Below are 20,616 nucleotides of genomic sequence, written 5' to 3' on the forward strand. Positions count from 1 at the left end.
TCCCATTGTTTCAAATCCTGAAATAGTCTGTGGGGACCTGCAGCAACAATGGCCGCAGACTATCAAAGAGTGGCACCACACGCACACACACAGACGTCCAGAAGCTAGTCAAAGCTAACTGTTCCAGTTGACTTGATTGAGTGGAAGCGGTCGGTGGCTGTCTGCTCTGCTGTCTGCTGGCTCATCAGTAATGAGGGTTTGGGTGATGGTCAGTCGGGGTTAATGAGTTTAAAGCGCAGAGGGATGAGCAGGGAGACGCACTGATGGGACATGCATTCGATGAGATAAGATAATGGCGCTTCTGTGCTCTGTCTTTCCTGTTAATTGTATGTTGTCCTCCCCTTAATGTGTATTTGACTGTGTAGGTTCTGTCTCTGTGTTCGAAGGGTCGAGATCATTGCCAGAGGGGAGACTGTCATTTTTAAATGCAAACCATCAAAGCCACCAACACTATTGTTTAATGTGTATATCAAATGTGTTTTGCAGCAGGCTATATTTATTTACAGGCAGATTGCAACCAGCTTAAAACATCTCCTGGTTAGCGTTCCTTCAATGTTCATTGCTCAGGAGATTTTTACCAGGAGGCATACTATCCACAGAGGTCTCCTCCTCTCTAAAACAAATGAACCAGGTGATAAATCAGTTTGAAGTTACAAATCAGTGTTGCCGTTTGGCATGTCGACAAAGGGCCATTAGCCCAGCACCTGATAATGTGTGCTCACCTCTGCTAACTTAAGAGCTGGACGTTCAGGAGGTTGTGAGGTGTCGTCTTCTCCAAAACAATAAGGACCAGGTGATAAAAACCAGTAAAAACTAGAGATGTACTGATACCACCTTTTCCTTCCCGATACCGATCCCTGAACCTTAGGTATCTGCCGATACCGAGTACTGATCCGATACCAGCACGTAAAATAAAAATGGATGGGATATGAATTGTTGTACGTCTAGACTCCTAAAACTCTATGTAAAATATTAAGTAATAAATACATAATAGTAGAATGAATGTCATAAAACTTTTTTTAATTATTATTATCCAGTGTTGACACAGATCAAGACACAGGTTAAAGTGCAGCCACACAATTTGGTAAAAAAGACAGTTTAAAGGCTACAGTAGAAAGCTTTTTAAACTCTGCTCCGTTTCCGTTTCGTTTGCCTGTAGCGTGCGTAATGACGTGAGGCATTACGTGGTATTGGATTGGTCATAGGCTGTACTCGCCGATACCCGATACCGCATTTTAGGCAGTATCAGAGGCATTTCCGATACTGGTATCAGTACAAATCTAGTAAAAACACTGGATAAAGCAGCTTCATGTTAAAAAAAAATAAATGGTGTTTTTCCATCGTTCTCTTTGCGGAGGGGCTGCTAACTACATTGGCTGACAAACCACAAAACACTCGGCTACTGTAGAAACGTGGCAGTGCAACGTGGAGATCTCTGCGCATGAAGACATGCTTGCAATATAGATACAAACAGCTCATTTTAAGTAGAGTTGTACCGATACCAGTATCGGAAATGCCTCTGATACTGCCTAAAATGCAGTATCGGGGTAACGGCGAGTACAGCCTGTGACCAATCCGATACCACGTAATGCCTCACGTCATTACACATACGCACGCTACAGGCAAACAAAACGGAAACAGAGCGGAGTTTAAAAAGAATTCTACTGTAGCCTTTAAAATGTCTTTTTTACCAAATTGTGTGGCTGCACTTTAACCTGTGTCTTGATCTGTGTCAACACTGGATAATAATAATAAATAATAATAATAATAATAATAATAAAAGTTTTATGGCATTCATTCTACTATTATGTATTTATTTCTTAATATTTTACATGGAGTTTTAGGAGTTGAGACGTACAACAATTCATATCCCATCCATTTTTATTTTACGCGCTGGTATCGGATCAGTACTCAGTATCAGCAGATACTTAAGGTTCAGGGATCAGAATCGGAAAAATATGACATCATGTGCAAGAAGAATATTTCAACTGGTCTATTTGAAACAGATGATCTTGAGAAGCTGGAGAAAGATTGGAATGTTGGATTGAATACATAAAAAGTTGTATTTCCTGCTTCTTTGTGATGAGGAAAGCTCAGGAAATGACTGCAAATAAAAAGCAAATTAGGGACTTTTGTGTGTTAATGAAATGCTGAAAATGGTTATTTGATTTTATTTCAGCCCTTATTTTTCCATTGAAAATCATTTTAGTTATTAAGATATATTTAAGATATTTAATATTTAGAGAACACCACAGTTACTTAAAACATTCACCAAATCATCAGTCAGAATATCTTGTATACTCTGTAACTTACTGTACCACACTGTACTGGGTCCAGCACCTGGTGCAGTGAATAATGACAGAATAATGATAGAATGTGGCTGCACTACGTGACTCTCTCTGGGACCAAAAACTTGAGTTACAAATGAGTGTGTGTGTGTAGTTTTTGTCAATGCTGGCAGTAATGATGTGTGACGTTGGGTCGAGTGAATAAGGTGGTGGTACACTGGCTCAAGTTCAAATGGACTCAGACAAACCAGCTTCTACTTAGAGTGCAGACATGCACATATGTGGGTAAACTTGTGCTTCTCAGTATTTCACGGATCATTTATTTTGTCATTGAAGTCTGAGTTTTCAGCAGTCTCAGCACTGATGTCCTACAGTGTGGCCACATGAGTTTCGGTTTGCACATCAGCTCATTTTCCATTTGGTTTTTGTATATTTTTTTCTGTAATGTTTGTCCGTTTGCACTGTTGTTTTTTTGGTGTATCTGAGTATTTAGAAATCCCAAAGGTATGGTTTTCATTACAATTAGAAATACAGACACTGCTCTTTTTATTAAGCTGATAGGGAGATGCTGTATTTTGGCAATGTAGTGCACAGAATGCGCCACGAGAGGTCAGTCTTTAATATTGGAACAGGCAGCTGAGCTGAGAAAGATGGTGACTGCGTGTGGTGGGTATAACGTTACAGGACTAGTAAAAAAGAAATCTGCCAGCACGACAAGTGTCATTGGGTTTTCCAGCAAGAATCTGTGGAAGAATGGCACTTGTTTTCTGTTCAGTATTTCATGGGGCTGTAACTATTTAAGCCCAGCAAGACCTGTATAAGTAGTAGGCTAATTGTATATCAGCAACAATGACATACATCAGTGACAATCATCTATCACCAGGAGCTCAGCTTTTGGGTTTGTTTTGTCTATATGTTTTACAAAAATACCATCATATACCCCAGTGACATGTCAGAAAGGTATAAAAAATAGATGCTGCCCAAGCCTGTAGCCTGCGTTGCTATGTAGAAGATCGACCGTCCCCTGGATACAGTCTGGTTAGGTTCAGGCACAAAAAACACCCGGTTATGGTTAGGATCCCCTACTTTCCTGGGGCAAATCCTGGCTGGATGAGCAGCAATGTCTTGGTATCACTTTTCATGCCACTATCTCCACTAGGGAAACAGAGATGAGTCACCTCAATCCACCCATGTTTGGTGCCTTAAAAGCTGCTGGGAACACAGCCATGACTCTCTTAATTGCACCCATACTGCTTGTGCTGTTTGTTGGTATCAACAGTGTTCCCCAGCTTGGCAGGCGTCTTGCCTTGGTAACACGCCATCCATCATCCCCTCCACCTCCCGATAACAAAATCAGCTCATGTACTACGTCACTTCGAAATGTTGATATGATACGAATGAAAATTGCAAGCGTATCCTATTTGCAGTGTGCAGAATTGTACAATGCCAACTTTTTCTTTTGCCAACTGGTCCTGCATGTTGCAGGTTTGGCACAGACATGATGCACAGTGATAAAGGGCAAGGTGTCACCACAGAGTGAGGGCATCTAAAGTTCAGCAGAGCTCAGCCACACCTCATCTGATGTGGCTTTTGAAGTTACCGTTATCACAGAGCCTGCAGACGGATCGCAAGTTGAACAGCTCTTTGTTTGTTTGAGATGTTTCTAACCTTGAACTGATAAAGTTTTTACCTCTACATGCTTTCTTTAGGTCTGTGGAATCCTCCTCGTGGGACTTGTGTAGTGTTCATGAAGCCCACAATGACTTATTCAGCCAACTGTCACTCTGTTAACACATCTTTGAGTTTATGTCTTGACGACAGAATAATGGCCTTAAGTTACTTCAGGGATCTTTAGAAATTAACAAAATAAACGTATGGCTATTGATAATATATTTTACTGCTACCAGCCACATTTGGTGGTAATACTTGTCCAATGTATCCTTGAACATAAAACCAATACTTAAAACTACTGTAAAGTACAGTTTAGTTTTATTGGTTATTATCTGTCTTTACATTCCTTGCCATGCAAACTTCAGGCAGTTCGTGCATTTCCAGCTCAGTTTGTGCAATTAATTGGAATATACTCAAAATCGCAATATGGCCAAGTGCAATATCTAATTGCAGGAGCTGCAATTTAAAAAAAAAAAAGATAAAATATGTTGCAATGTATCGTCATAGACGAAGCATTGTGTTGCTACAAATCGTTTTCCAGACGTCAGGGAACATGCTTGTTTGGCGCAGACCCCAGCAGAAATCACATCATCATCATCATTTTATATATTTTTTCAGTGAAAATGAAATGCAAAGTTTCTTGTACCCACAAAAATCATGACTCATATTGTAATCCATTCATCCATCCATCTATTTTCATTCGCTTATCCCGGGCTGGGTTGCGGGGGGGATCAGGCTGAGCAAAGTACTCCAGACGTCCCTTTTCCCAGCGACACAGGCGATATATAATCCCTCCAGTGTGTTCTCGGTCTGCCCAAAAGTCTCCCTAACTATTGGACATGCCCAGAAACACCTAACGAGAGGCGCCCAGGAGGATCAACTGGCCCCTTTCAACACGAAGGAGCAGCGGCTCTACTCCGGAACTAATGTCATGTGTTTGTATCCGGGATCTCATTCTTTCGGTCAGTACCCAAAGTTAGTGATCATCAGTGAGGGTTGGGACGTAGATGGACCAGTAAATTGAGAGCTGAACAGTCTGGTGCAGCGCCTGCATGATTGCTGACGCCGTGCCAAACCGCTGATGCATCTACCTTCACTTGTTAACAAGACCTTGAGATACTTTAACTCCAATCACTATATCTGCCAAAAGAATTACAAACCCTGCTGCCCTGTTTCCAGCTCCTGCACTGTTATGTTTATGATGCTGTGGTTATTTATAACCCTTTATGCTTCTTTTTTTAATAAATCTGAAGCCAGACATCCACTGTGTAGAAAGTATACATATTGTACTGTAAGTATGATTGTGAGCATTAGACAGGATCCAGAGAAAGCCAAACTCCATGTGTGATGTCCTAATATGGTTTGTTGTGCTGCTCTCTTTGACCACATACTGAACTTTTGGACTGGTTGTCTGTTTGAGCTTTGGCATCAAATTCTGACTCATTTCGGAGCAGAGGGCCAGAAAAATAAACCAATAAAAACTTACCCAGAGTTCTGTTTGCTGACATGATTTGGGCATTCTGCAGGTCTCATGTAGTGTCTGTCGATGACTGCCAACATATGGACCACAGACCATTTGACAGTTATCAGAGCGGGCAGATCTGCCGGATCCGCCGCAAAATGTCAGTGGCAAGAGTGGCATATACGTCACCATGACCGCATGGCCCACACAAACAAGCCAAGGGAGACTGATAAGACGACACATTCTCCCTCTGACCTCGTCACATATCGACGTTTAGTCATGGACTTTCACATCCAGATATGACGTGCAAGGTACCCTGGGTGCTCTGGTTGTTCACGTTCTGGGACGCCGTGTCAACTACAGCCTGATACATGCATTGCCTGAAATGCACAGTCCTGCAAATTGAAGTTTTTTTCCTTCAACAAAAAACGCACATGGTTGGGTTTAGGCGACAAAATCATGTGGTTGGGTTTAGGAAAAAAGAACAGGGTTCAGCTTTATGTTCATACGGGACGTGAACACTGGCCTCCTGCGTGAAAGTCGGTGGTTGTTGGACCCATCTACCAGCACTCCCACCCACCCTACTTGGACTTTGGCCCCCTTAACTTGCGGTGCTGTAAGGCCGAATATCCCCTGACATCGCCAGGTGCTGTTACAGAATAGAGGCCACCGGCTGCGTATCATGCCGACGTGAAAGGACAGCTTATTTTGTCGGTGTCTGACGGTGGAAGCCAAGTGCTGGTATTCGACAACTTTGAAATGAGGCTGGATTGGATGAGATGGGGATCTGATGAAGGTCATTTAGGCTGACATGAAATCATATTGTGAACATTACTGTCAATAGGCCGACGTAATTTACTAAGCTTGTTTTCTCCTGTAAGTTAGAGAGGTTAGTGATCATATTTTGGTGTCTTTAATGAGTGTAGAGGTGTTGTCGTGTGTTTGTTGGCCTTGAATCGCCCTGATTTCTCACCAGGATCCCGTTATGTTCATCTGAGATTCTAAATGAACCAGATTGTTTGCACATCCAGTGATCTGTCTCTGAGGCTGCTGAAGATGGGGGCTTGTTTAATGTTGTGTCTCGGTCACCCGGAGACAGACATTTGGACTGCAGTTTGATTGTCGGAATAACTGTTTTTATCCTGTGACGTTGTATTTGGCGTTTCCATTATTTTTGGCCAATAGTTCTCGTCTTTGAGCAGCAACTGAATTAACGTGAGGAAATGAAAATAATGACCTTTTTTAAGCTGTTGTCCATTTCTTGGTAAAAAAACAAATTGTTTTCTATTAAAACATATTATCTTTATGTGTGTTCAGTGGCTGGGCTCCAAACAGGTAACCTCTGTTTACAAAGTTCAGATTAGATTTTGCTCAATACAACTTGCTCAATCAAAAGTCAAGTTAAACAAACACACAAAACTGGACACAGAGTGCCATGAGTCATCAGAGTCAGGATTACATATTGGACTATCATCATTTTTTATTTTGAAACAACAGTTTTGCTGCTGAATAAAATGTGTGGGAGCCGAGGGACATTGAAAAGATACATAGTTTGTCTCAGTGTTGTGATGAATTTGTTTTGAAACAGCACACAGTAGGCTTCAGAAAAGGTCAAAGCATTAGTAATATAAATGTTAAAATTGTTATTTTCTTAGGACTGGGCGGATACGATCGAGAGGAAAAACATACTGGCTTTTATTGTGTATTCAGACTAAAGTAAATGACTTAAACCAAAAATAACCTGAAGCACCAATTTATACTTTATATCTATGTTTCTCATTTTGTTTTTCACTGCTGCTAAAATTATGATCATTTCTCTTTTCTCCACTTCCTGTGTGTGGACGTGTGCGAGTGTGTGTTAGTGGGCGACATGGGCGTAGGATGCTGGGTGGCCCCCGACCCTTTTCCAATTCACAATAAATTAATTCTTTTAATCTTCGTTTTTTTTTCTTTTCTAACTTTTAATGTCAATAAGGTGTCAGAGTGCAGAGTCCATAAATACCATCAAAACAGCTTGTTTGTCAAAGAAGTGTCAGGAGGATTCTCGGACCCCTTGGCAGAGGTCCAGGCTTAACCTCAAATGTCCTTAGATACTAGAAATGCCCCTGCGTGCACCTGACCTGTGCAGGGCTGCGGCAACTGGCCCCCGGCCTCCTGTCATTTTGCTAAAGTGGCCCCCAGGCAAAGCAAGTTGAAAATTCTGGTGCACAGTGTTTGTGGAGAATTTATGAATTTAGTTTCTGCAAACAACAAATACGTCACATTTTCATGTTTCATATGCATCATATCAACGTTTCTAAAGTTACACATGAGCTGACTGGAGCAGTAATCGGCTGAACTCAGATAGAAACTGTGTTTTCCACATGGCTTCATTTCATGAACTCGGTACCCTCTGCAGCCACGTCTGCTGTGTCAAATATGTGCCTGCACCGGCGGCAACTACTGTACGCTGAAGTCAGGTTCACTTAAGCAGCTCCTTTCTACCCAGCGTAATCACCAGAGGAACATGATGGCATTGTACATCATATTTCAAGCTGCAGACCACTGTTCAGACCAACAAACAACAAAACTGGTTGTGTTTTTAACGAGTCACTGCCGTGTTTCCAGCAGCTTCTTAGACACCACATGAGGGTTTTGTAGCGGCTCACCACAGTTTTTAGTGCCATGAAAAGTGTCAAAGCAGGAAAAGAAAGTAGAGAATCCTGGTGTACAGTATTTGTGGAGAATTTATGAATTCAAATCTTCATATTCATGTAGTAGTATTGTTTTTGTTATATTCATTTTACTTTTCTTTTTGGTATTCATCTGTTTTAGTGTCATCAGCTTCGACTCCAGAAAATACATACGTTAGCACTGATGTTTGGTCTTATTCTTTGTCTTTTTTTACTGTTTTATTTCATATTTTTTGTATTAGGTTTGTTTAAAGATAATAATGATTGAAAAGGTATATATTTTTTACCCTATATTAATTATTTGCCTTCAAATATTGTAAAACATCTTATCCCTCTATATAAATTACTCTTTTTATTCTCTCCTAATTAAGGTGCACTGTGGTCACATTTTGCGACAGTGCACCTTAATTACTGGCAAAGAGTGGCAGTGTGACTCAGAGCCCCAAATGACAATTGTGTTAAAGGGGAGCTAATATTTTTTTCAACCTGGGCCCTATTTTCCGATCTACTTTTGTCTAAATGAGTGATAGGATGTTCAATATGTGACATGTCTCCAGTATGAAGCTAGGGCTGACCTGCCTGCAGCCCGTGAGCGCGCGCTATATTAAATAATAGGGCACTCAGACAGCGTCAAACAACGTCAAAATACGTCCACTAAAAGTGCATTTTTTTCACACAGATAGGCTCGGATTGTTAGTATAATTATCTGACAACATAACGGAAAGGAGAAATGAACGTGTGTGTTTACCTTTAGCTGGATTCAGACATGTTCCTCTGCCTGTTGCTGCTCCCTCTCTCTCCTCGTCCGCTCTTCAGTTTCAATGAGCTCTGTGTCCGTGTACGTCTGTGTACTCCGTGTTCAAATAAATACAGGAGGTCATCAAATTCAAATGGCTCATCCAGATCCAGCTGGTCAAAATCTGGTAAAAATTTAGCCATGACTACTCCAAACAGAGTAACTCCTCGCGTTTGTAAGGTCACTCCAGCGGTAACTTCCTGCAACAACTCAAATCTCGCGAGACGTGAGATTTCAGAGCCAGACTTTCACACTCTGAGTGTTTTGACTTGCCACAACAAAAAGGTCCAAATTTTTACCTGATTTTCCTTCTCCTTTATTTTATTTTATTTTATTTTATACTTGTTTGTGTGTTGTATCTTTATTTTAATTCGTTTTTTTTTTTTTTTTACTGATTTACAGTTATAATCATCTGTATATTATCTTATCATGCTCGGGCCTCAATTTTTGTAAAAAAATAAATAAAAAAGTACTGACAGTCGCTCTTGGTGCTTGTGGAATCACATGGGGATTTATGATAAATTCTTTAATAATAAGTATCAGTAAAATGGCATTTTTTTCAGTGTCACCAAACAAGCTTAAGGTGTAACCGTCCTCCTGTCTGTGCTTTCTGTGCAGGAACAGCTCAGAGCGGCGTAAGGAGAAGTCTCGGGACGCAGCTCGCTGCAGGCGCAGCAAAGAGACGGAGGTTTTCTATGAGCTCGCTCACCAGCTGCCGTTACCCCACAGCGTCAGCTCTCACCTGGACAAGGCCTCCATCATGAGGCTGGCTATCAGCTTCCTGCGCACGCGCAAAGTGCTCGCCACGGGTATGTATGTAGACTACACACACATACACACACACATATTCACATGCATACTGTAGTCTGGTGCATTTACATTTCTCACACAAAGGAAAGTAGCGTTCGTGTGTGATGGTATGTGTGTGACTAATCGTCCAGTAAAGTAGGAAGGTATGTGTCGGACCCTTTCTTGCTTCTCCCTCCTCTCATCTTATTTAAAATTAGAAGCGGAGGAAGCTCGCCTATTGTTCTGACATTCCTCCACTGTCTCGAATTGAGATCAGAGAAGAACAAAATTAAACAATTGCAGCAGCAGCAGCGTCACTCACTGGTCAGCACCGCGGCTTGTAGAGACACAGTTTGTTTTTCCTCTAGCAGAGTTTGAGCATTCGGTTGACATGGGAGAGAAGGTGGTGAAATGAGGCCCGTCTGCCCATTAACACCATTAAACTTCCTCCTGGTTCATTAAAAGTCAAACCTGCTCTGGGCCATATTTTTGCTGAATTAAATGGTTAAATTGGTCATCACACAGCTCTACAGCTCCAGGCGCCTTGTAGCCTTTTGCACCGCATCATTACCTTGTGTAGCAATGTGTTTGTTTGTTCATGTTTTAGTTTAAGAGCCTTATCTGATCCTAATCTGTAATTTAAAATGAGGTTATGTGACACCGAACAATAATTGGCTGCTCAACAAGCCATTGTAACAACAGCCTGCCGGTGGAGCAGGAAAGTATTTTGATTAACACAAGAGCCGAACCTTATCTATAAATCTTTACACGGCCAGCTGCCATTTTCTCCTCCTAATTTATGTAACTGTCGATGGCCAACTTATTGTCTTGTTATAAATTGCTCTGCATTGTGTGCTGAGGAAACAGTGAAACATACAACCAGTGCTTCCTTAAACAACAGTGACCGCTGCTTCCTATTTCTGTCATCAATCAGAAAATGAAGCAATAGGTTTGTATTATAAAGCATCTTTCATACAGTAAGCAGCTCAAAGCACTTTATAATTAAACGTTTACAACATAAAATATAACAGGCAAAAAAAAATAAAATAAAGAATTGAGCAAAAATTATAAAAACTGAAAAAGAAATTATTATATTATTATTATATTTTTGTGATCGTAAAAAGAAGCTCCCCTTAATTTTTTTTAAATTTATTTACCTGCTTAATTTTTATGAATTTATTTTTTTTTCAAATGTATTTCCTTCTCCTTTATTTTATTTTATACTTGTTTGTGTGTTGTATCTTTATTTTAATTCTTTTTTTTTTTTTTCCACTGATTTACAATTATAATCATCTGTATATTATCTTATCATGCTCAGGCCTCACTTTTTGTAAAAATAAAAAATAAAAAAAGGAGCAAATTTAAATTAATCTGAATTATAAAATAACACATTTTGCTAAACTTTCAATTGTATGTTTGCGTAACAGTTTCAGACGTGCACAGAACTTTGTGTGGCGTTAAATTAAATTAAGGAAAAAGTACCAGACATGTTTTGTGTTTACCCCTGGTGGTGTCTAGTTCTGCATAGTTTCAGTATGTTCCAAGATTTCAAGATATCTGCCTCTCAAACTTCACCTGCCACACAGCACAATGAAGGTAAATGAAACTCTGTGATGCTCAGAACGTCGAAAAAACTATATTGGAAAACATTTTCCAGATTCAGTATCACTGTTGCCCAGAAAAATCCACAAAAATTGATTAAATGACTTTTTAATTTCAGCGTTAAAAAAGGGCATCATTCCTTAAAATCTTAGTCATGAGACATACACAGGTGGAAAGAGTACAGGAGAGATGACGCGGGATGGAGACAGGAAGACGTATCTGTGAAGAAGTAGAGGTCAGTGAGTCAATGAAGAAGAGTGACAGAGTGCATAAGGAGGATGAGTAAAGGTAATGAGGGTAGGAAAGCGGTTGGTGCGAGGGGAGGAGAGGACGAGGAGAGCCGTGACATGCAGCAGCAGCAGATAGAGCGTTATCAGGCCGGACTGATTGCTCTGTGATGGGAGGAGAGATTGGAGAGGAAACACGGAGCTCTGCCCATCGTTCAGCTGATGCTGGCATTACCCCTGCTAGCCATAACACCCGGCTGCCTTGGCGCCAAACATACACACACACACACCCACACTTGTACACACAGATGCACCCGAGAGCACATGTGCGAGCTGCTATAGGGAACACCTTTCTTACGTAACGTAAGCTCAGCTGGGACCTAAAGATGTACAGTGATGAACTGATTGGGTCTTAAAAATATCATGAACCATCTGTGTTCTGAAATATAAGGAGTATTTAGTCGTCCAGAGTTTTAACCCTCTGCTTTGCTTGTTGTTAAAATTGAGTTGTCTGCATGTTGTTTCATTACATTATTTACTGGCATTGAAATCTTTCTTTTTATGTTGCATATATTTGTAGTGCTTTGTCATAAACTTCTGACATAGAAAACTTTAAATCTGAGACTTAAATAACTGCACTGCAGATGAAAGAGTAGATGATAAGAACAGGGTTTATTTTAAAGTTTTGTCATACATGACGTACCCTTAAAGGTCCAGTGTGCAGGATTTAGGGGGACATATTGGCAGAAGTGTAATTTAAAATAATATGTATATTTTCTTTAGTGTATCATCAACTGAAGATAAGAATTGCTGTGTTTTTGTTACCTTAGAATGAGCTGCTTATATCTACATAGGCAGCAGGTCTTCGTTTATGGAGATCACCATGTTGCACCGCCATGTTTCTACAGTAGCCCAGAATGGACAAACCATGGCTCTAGATGGGTCCATTTGCATGTCAGACTTACTCAATGTAAAATTGCTTTATTTAGTGTTTTTCCTTGTTTAAATCATCAGGTGTATTTGTGTCGGAGAGGAAGAGACCTCTGCGGGTAATTTGGCTAATGGTAAAAACCTTACGAATATCTGGATCTTAAGTTATCAGAGAAAAAAGGTGAGCACAAATTAGCAGGTGCTACGCTAGCGGCCCATCTCGGACATGCCAAATACCATCATAGAAACCCTGATTTGCCACATTATTCAGTGTTTTTGCCGGTTTTAATCACCTAGTTAATTTGTTTTGGAGAGCTAGAAACCTCTGCAGATAATTCAGCTCACAGTAAAAACCTCCTGAACCTCTGCATCAGAAATAAGATGAGCACACGTTAGCATGTGGTGGGTGAGCTACCGTCTACGACATGCCAAACAGACTAGGAGAAACACTGATTTTCAACATGAAACTGCTTTATTCAGCGTTTTTACTGAAAGGAAGAGAACTCTCTGGATAATTGAGCTCCTGATAAAAACCTCCCGAACAATGAACACTACAGGAATTCCAGCCAGGAGAAGTTTCAGCTGGTTGCAATCTGCAATCCTCACTTTTAGATGCCACTAATTCCCCCTGAATCTACACACTGGACCTCCGAGTCTTTTCAAGTCTTTGGTTTTAAACTGTTGTGAGAGCAGGCGCCAGAGAAGAAAACGGAGGAAAAAAAAAAGGCAAAGTCAAGTCATGAATCAGTGAACTAAGTCACATACTGTCCCAAATCGCACACAGTGAGCGTCTCATATGACCCCGCTGTGTTGTCACTCCATTCTGTCCAGCACAACGGAACAAATGTCAAAAAATAAAGAGGAAGTGATTATCTGAACAGCCGCTGTCCTTATCAGACGCTCTTTTCTGCACCCTTTTATTTTGAAACAAGGGCGGTTACGCAACCCGAAAAACAACGGAGAGAAGAAAAGTGTAACTCTGTCCAAATGACCGGTAATCACAGCTAAGTATTTGGGCCAAAGGTGCTTCTGGTCTGTGGACCGGGCCCTGAGAGTCTCCGCAGCTCCCCTGGGCCCATGAGAAAGCTCTGGGCTCCCCCGGGGGTTAACGCTATCTGGGCCCGGCTCCAAACTAAAGCCCCAGGCCACGCCGGGAGCCTTGAGAACTGGCCTCTCTTATCTCAGGGAAGCACACTGGAGGAATTGCAAGCACCTCCGCCCCCATCGGCTACTGGGCTTTGTTCAGTGTGAAGCCACTGTCCGCACACACACACACACACACACACACACACACACACACACACACACACACAAGCACACACACAAGCACACACACTGGGGCCAGTTTGTGTTAGCTAGCTTTGAAACGAGCCACAGCGGACACACTGGAGTTTCTTTGTATAAATGTTTGGATACTGTGCCGTACATTTTTTGAACATAATTGCATAATGTGTAACTTATGTTCAAATGTGGGCAGCTATTGTGAATGCTTGTGTATTTTTGGGTGTAATTTGTCGGGGTCGGGGATCAGGAGTGGCCTGAGACGCAGGAAGAAGCTGCACTCGTTTGTTTTGGCCCTGAGCCAAAGCTTCAAGAAGGAAAAGAAGCCTGATGCGTGCACACACACCGAAACACACACACACATTTATAATCAGTGTGGAAAGAAAGAAATAATTTGGGTTTTTTTTGTGTCTCCCCGCAGGCTGCAGCAGCAACTGTGACAGCGATGAGGACGGACAGATGGACAGTCTGTACCTGAAGTCTCTAGAGGGCTTCATCACCATGGTAACATCAGACGGCGACATGATATTCCTGTCCGAGAACATCAACAAATTCATGGGGCTCACGCAGGTACACAACGGTCAGGGAAAACAAAGATCAGAACAAAGCAGACGTGCACTCGTTTGAAACTGCAACGCTTCACAGTGTAAGTGATGAATGTGGGTCACTTCACTCGTAGCGCTCGCTCCTCCAGTCCTCTTCCAGGATTTGTTTTTAGCACAGCATGTAAGAAACACGCCAGGCAGACATAACAAATGTCACAGTAAAGCGATCAGCCACAACATTAAAAGTTAATATCATTGATCATCTCGTTACAATACAGTGTCATACCACAAAACCTCCTCAAGAATGACCCAAGGAACGTGACAAAGAGATCAAGGCGTCAACTTGGCCTCCACATTCCCCAGATCCTAATTTGATCAAGCATCCATGGAACATGCCGGTACCCCAGCAGTCCTGTGTCTATGCCTCATCAAGTGTAGGGTCTCTGACCTTTTAAAAAGGAATTGTGCAAATTTGCAGGAAAGCCCAATCAGTCTTTTTTCAGCACTGGCAGTATAAAAACAAAATCGGGGAGTGCAGCAAAATGCCGCCTGCCTACTTTTGTTTATACAGAATGTGCCGGGGCAATCCGGCTCTGTGTGTCTAAACGCTCGCAGCTTGCCGGCAAAATGGCCCAACATTCGCCAAAAATCTGGCAGTGTAAAAGGGGCTATTGACCACCAGACAATAGGTGATGGATCTCTTTAGTTCTGTAGGTTGCGAGGTGGGGTACCAACATGTCCGACAGATGCTCGATCAGAATTGGGGACTTTGAAGGCCAGGTCAACTCCTTGAGCCTTTTGTTAAGTTGTCAAGCAAAGGTGCCATGCCACACCGCAAACACTGCTCAGAAATGGTCAGAGATACTTGACAAAGAGCTCAAGTGTCGACCTGGCCTTCAAAGGCCCCAGATCTCCCTGTGATCAAGCATCAGTGGGACGTGTTGTTACCCCACTACACAACACACAGGAGTAAAAGGATCTGCTGACAATACACCACAGAACACCCCCAGAGGTGCTGTGTCCATGCCTCGATAGGAACAGGGTCCCTGCTATCAGGGAGTACCATTGTCATGAGGGAGGGTACTTGGTCTGCAACGTTTTTTTTTTTGGTGGACATGAATGTCAGGACCCAAGGTTTCCCTGCAGATCGTTGAATTGTACTGAGACGATCGATGTTATTCAACCAAACGTCATTATTATATTACATTATTTGCTGAAACGCAGTCAATCCTATTAAACAAAAAAAAAAAAGGTGTAAGTATGGTTATGAATTTTTTTTGCCTCAGATATTTTCAATATTTTTTTCAATTTATTGCATTTTATTTATTCTGTCACCAGCAGCATATATACTATACAGCAACTGTAACAGTGACGATGAAAAAAATAAATAAATAAATAAACAAAGGTGTAAATATGGTTATGACATTTTTTTTCCCTCAGATATTCTATCAGTATTTTTTTTCAGTGTATAAATTTTATTTTATTCTGTCACCAACAGCAGTTTTACTGTACAGTAACTGTAACATTAGTGACGACAAAAAACTAAATTTAAAAAAAAAAATCACAAAACAAGAAAGAAATGAAAACAAAAAAAATAAAAAATTTAGATTCTATCCAAAATTATATAAGCAAAAACAAAAACTGAAACAAACTCTTCTGCATAAATTTAAAGCACGAAACAAGATAAAACGCTCCAACTTAATTTAACTTTTTTCCACAGAGGTCCTGTCCAGAATTAAATAAAACTTGTTGCATGCAGATTCTATTATTTTAGTTCTTGGGTATTATACAAATATGAAATTTATAATTAAATATCTCTCCTACTTCCTACAGTGAAAAGTATTTACACCGCCGTTTTGTAACATATAAATTATTTGTTTATGGTTTAATATAATTTAAAAGAGAAAAGAAGAAATAAGGAGGACATGAAGCCGGGGAGTCAGGGAGACGGTGATGACCATCAGACATGGATGTAAAGTGTCAGTCAGACGAGCCTGTTGTGTTTGTGTGAAATACCTCTCATGCCAGCAGTGTGTGTGTGTTCAGGCCAGACACTGACGTTCCAACACTCAGCAATTTGTCATTCGCTGCCACAGACTGGAAAAGCAAATCACAGAAGGGGTGAAGTTTACTGTCAAATGTGGAGTTCTGCGGTGACGAGCTTCTGTTTGTTTTGAAGCAATTTGAGTTTCGAGAAGTGACACACATTGTTTTATTTGTTCAGTCCTGTTGGCTGTCATCACTCACACTCTGTTGCTGCTGCGAGAAGTGAAAAACGGAGCACGTCTGAACCTGTTGAGTGTTGAGACAGAAACAACACAGAGATGCATTTATGTAAAAATGTTATTGTGTCTGTTCATTAAATTAAGTTGTTTGCATTTTTTAGGTGGACCTCACTGGTCACAGCATCTTTGACTTCACACATCCATGTGACCACGAAGAGATACGAGAAAATCTCAGCCTGAAGACATCTGGTCAGCACAGACCCTCACCCACACACCTGATATCCTCATCCAAATTGTCCTGCCTACTGTTGCTGCTTCCTCTGCAAGCCGCTTTGCAACCTGCCTCCACACCAGCTCCTCCTTGCTGCTCTCCCTGCCTTAGGCTCTCCATGTAGGCGCATGGAAGGGCAGGGAGGTTTGCTCTCTCTGCCTCAGGCTTTCATGTGACTAAATGGTCCTGACTGAAGTGACATTTTGGCCTGAGAGTTAAACGTATAGTGTGGAAAGTCCCGAACAGAAGGAGTTGAGTCTCTGGGGAGCATGCGTTATGACAGAAATATTCAAATGTTAGCCAGTAGTTTTTCAGACACCTTGTCGTAGTAAAATTTTTGCCAGAAGAAATTTCATGCGAATACAAAAATAAGTAAAATGAACTGCAGTCGACTCCAAACATTTGGACATTTGGCCCCTGGTTTGTGGAGACTTGTTCCCAAAACTTGTACGACATTTAAAGCCAACATTTACTTCGTAGAGAACAGAATTGCGAGATTTGACAATTTTGACTTTATAACTCGTGTAAGGCCTTAAAAGTAGTTAAAGGAGTTTAGTGTTCAATTTTAAGTTCATTAGAAATGCTGGCGTGTTGGTGTCACCAGAGGAAAGGTCCTCTGAGGGGGATAATGCACAGTAAGCTTCAGGGTGCTTCATCAGCAGTTATCTTATCTTGCTCTTGACCAGTGTATCTGATGGACTTACAGACATCTCTGAGCTTTGAGGCCTTGTTCACACGCACGTGTGTATTTTTAAAATGTAACTTTTTCTATGCATTTTGCCTTTTTGCCCAACGAGTAAACAGTGTTATTTTTTCTTTAGTTTTTCAGGCTTCTCATTGGCCTTATTTTCCTTCTTGTTCTTCATCATGTTCTTCGCCACCACCCTCTTCTTTGCCGCCACAGCCTTCCTGTTTTTCGCTGCTGCTGCTTCTTCCTCTTTGCCATCGCCTTCTCTGTCTTTTTCTTCACCTTCTTCGGCTTCTTCTTTACCTTCTTCTTTCTCCCCCTCACCTTCTCCTTCTCCTTTTTCTTCTTCGTTTCATCTTATCGGTCTTCTCTGTTTTGTTCTTGTGCTTGTTGTTGTTCTTATTCTTTTTATTCTTCGCCACCCCCTTCTTTTTCATCGTCGCCTTCTTCTTAGCCACCTTCTTCATCTTCACCTTCTTCTTCGGCATTGCCTTCTTCTTTCTTGGTTTTGCCTACTTCTCCTTCTTCTTCTTTCTCACCCTCTCCTTTGCCCTCTCTTTTCTTCCTCACCTCATCTTCTTCTTCTCCTTTTTGTTCTTGTACTTCTTCGTATTCTTTTTGTTCTTTGCTACCCTCTCTTCGTTACAAACTTTCTTAGCCACCTTCTTCTTTACTTTCCCCATCCTTGCCTTCACGTTCTGTTTGTCTTCTTCTTCGCCACCTCCTCCGTTTCCTCCTCTTCGCCGCCTTCTTCTTTTTTTTTTGGGGGGTGGGGGGGTGGGGGGGGGTGGGTGGTGGTGGTGGTGGTGGTGGTGGTGGTGGTGGTGGTGGTGGTGAAGGAGGACACCCAGCAGCCCTGCTTCTGTTTGTGGGACAGAAATTAATCTGAGGGAAAGACCATACATGTGCTGCTGTTACATAATGTCATCTATCTCACGAGCAAGTGTCCAGAACAAACACAGGAACAGAAGGTCAGAGACCATATAGAGGGAGCCCAAAGACAGATACAGTATAGGAGTGTGTGTGTGTGTGTACGCGCAATGACAAGGGAAAGCAAATGATGATAAGAGATGTGAGCATGAGGACAAGAAGACGCTGAGAGAGGAACTGAGCATTATCTGTTGCTGATAGTGGAAAAGGTATGTTAGAGTGTCTGTAGCAGAAAGTCACACAGGATACAGTGCAGAGGAACGTAAGTAAGAAAGATACGCACAGACTGTGTGCCTCAAAAGAAACGACTACAACTGTGGAACACTGGGAAATAATAAGTGTGACTTACAAAGCTTTATATGAGGAAAGAAAAAGCTCTCTGTCTCATGCTCACACGCTCGCACAATCACACTCACTAAGCTGCGGTTTGATAACTCTTATCAGCAGTGGCCACAAAACACACAAGTAGAACAGGACCGTATATTTTATGGCCCTTTTCCTTTTAACACACTTTGAGAACTCACACATTTTCCCCCAGTGAGGACGAGATACATTTCTTTAAATTGTTTATCTTGTATCAGTGTAGCTGTATAAAGATAAAGACACACTTGTGAGTGTTGCGATCGACAGAGACACACTTCACCACTTTGCTCCGTGCCTGCAGCTCTGAGGCTGAACTTCGACCTCATGATGTAACAGCTTGGCCCAATTTCCTATTGAGTGTGTGTGTGTGTTTGGATTTGGGGGAAGGGTCAGCAAGTGTAAACCTTGACCATTTTCCCAGTCACATAAGGGAAGGAGAGATAAGAGTAGGGTTAAGTGTTTTTATTTCAGGCAATTCTGCCACGAAAATAAGAACAACAGCTCACGATTAGTCACAGGCAGGAAACGTCATGAATTTTTGAACTTAACAAAACAAACATTCGATGAACTTTACGTATAATTCAAATGAAAAACTGGCTCAGATGAACTTAACATGCCACAGACTGGATAAGAGTCAGTTTGGGCTTCTAGAGGTGAAGTGTGTAATTTTTAGGGGGAATTGGAATTGTCGGCCAGAATTCCTTCAGTGTTTAAGTTTTAGCGGGTGCAGAATTATCCACAGACGTCTCTTCTTCTTCAGAACAAACCAACCAGATGATTAGAATTGCTAAAAACACTGGATAAAGCAGTTTAACGTTACAAATCAGTGCTTATTCTGACACTATTCGGCACCTTGGGGCTCATCCACAACATGCTGTTTGTTTTGTGATCCAGACGTTCAGGGGTCAGGGTCAAAAACAGAATAACACAGTTTCATGTTACAAATCAATGTATTTTCGACAGACTTTGGCACGTAGCTACGGACAGCTAGTCCAACACATGCTAATGTGCAGTCACCTTTTTGCTGATAACATAAGATCCTAACGTTCAGAAGGTTTTCACCGGAGGCCAAATTATCCACAAAGGAATCTTACTCTCTAAACGAATGGACCAGGTTATTTAAACCACTAGAAACATGGTATAAAGCAGTTTCACATATCAGTGTAACTCCGGTGCTAATCACTACGGAGACTGATGTGAAAACATGACGTTATACTGTGTGTGAAATCTGTTGTTACTTACAAGTAAAATATTAACACGTTCGTTGTTGTTTTTTGCTGTGACTGAAAAGATGAGAGCATTAAAGGTTTCATGTGTGTCATAGAAATGAAAGTTTTAAAGACAAAGCATGTACAACTGGTGCATTTTAAGGCTTTAAAGGCATGAAATGGAATATAGTAAGTATGTTTCCCTTAGTGTATAATCAAATGAAAATAAGAATCGTTGCGTTTTTGTTACCGTAGAATGAGCCGATTGTATCTACATAGGCAGCAGGTCCTTATCTGTGGAGATGAGTTGCACCACCATGTTTCTACAGTAGTCCAGAACGGACACACTAAACTCTGGCTCTAGATAGGTCCTTTTGCATTTTTGTGTCGGCCACTGTAGTTAAGAGCCCCTCTGTGACGAGAGCATCGTAAAAACACTGAATCTTTTTTAACAGTTTAGATCATTGGGCCAATTTGTTTAGGTGAGGAGTAGTCTCGCTCACCAGACCTTTCTCAATAAAAGAAAGGTCTGGCTGGGCCGACTCTCACTTTAAGATTGGAGGAAAAAACACCCCGGCTTTTTTTTATTTCTTTCAACCAATCACAATCATTCTTGGCGGTGCCAGCAATGGTGCGCTTGCAAAAATATTGCCGGGGGGAAACAGGTT

At 41.4% G+C, this 20,616-nt stretch overlaps 1 protein-coding gene across 4 annotated transcripts in view; it reads left to right on the forward strand.

Moving 5' to 3' along the window:
* Positions 1-20,616, forward strand: part of epas1b (endothelial PAS domain protein 1b) — a 76,022-nt gene that overhangs the window by 27,947 nt on the left and 27,459 nt on the right. Inside the window, exons 1-4 of one of the 4 annotated variants that reach the window (XM_050071281.1) lie at positions 5,783-6,245; positions 9,508-9,698; positions 14,140-14,288; positions 16,650-16,737. In XM_050071281.1, coding sequence (XP_049927238.1) covers positions 9,650-9,698; positions 14,140-14,288; positions 16,650-16,737 — 286 coding nt within the window. In that variant the 5' untranslated portion in view covers positions 5,783-6,245; positions 9,508-9,649. Of the gene's footprint in view, positions 1-5,782; positions 6,246-9,507; positions 9,699-14,139; positions 14,289-16,649; positions 16,738-18,283; positions 20,614-20,616 lie in introns of those variants that run through there. The other 3 variants (XM_050071280.1, XM_050071279.1, XM_050071282.1) reach the window with 3 other exon arrangements.

Source organism: Epinephelus moara, chromosome 19 (genome assembly GCF_006386435.1).
Source record: "Epinephelus moara isolate mb chromosome 19, YSFRI_EMoa_1.0, whole genome shotgun sequence".
In the NCBI taxonomy this organism is placed as follows: Eukaryota; Metazoa; Chordata; class Actinopteri; order Perciformes; family Serranidae; genus Epinephelus; species Epinephelus moara.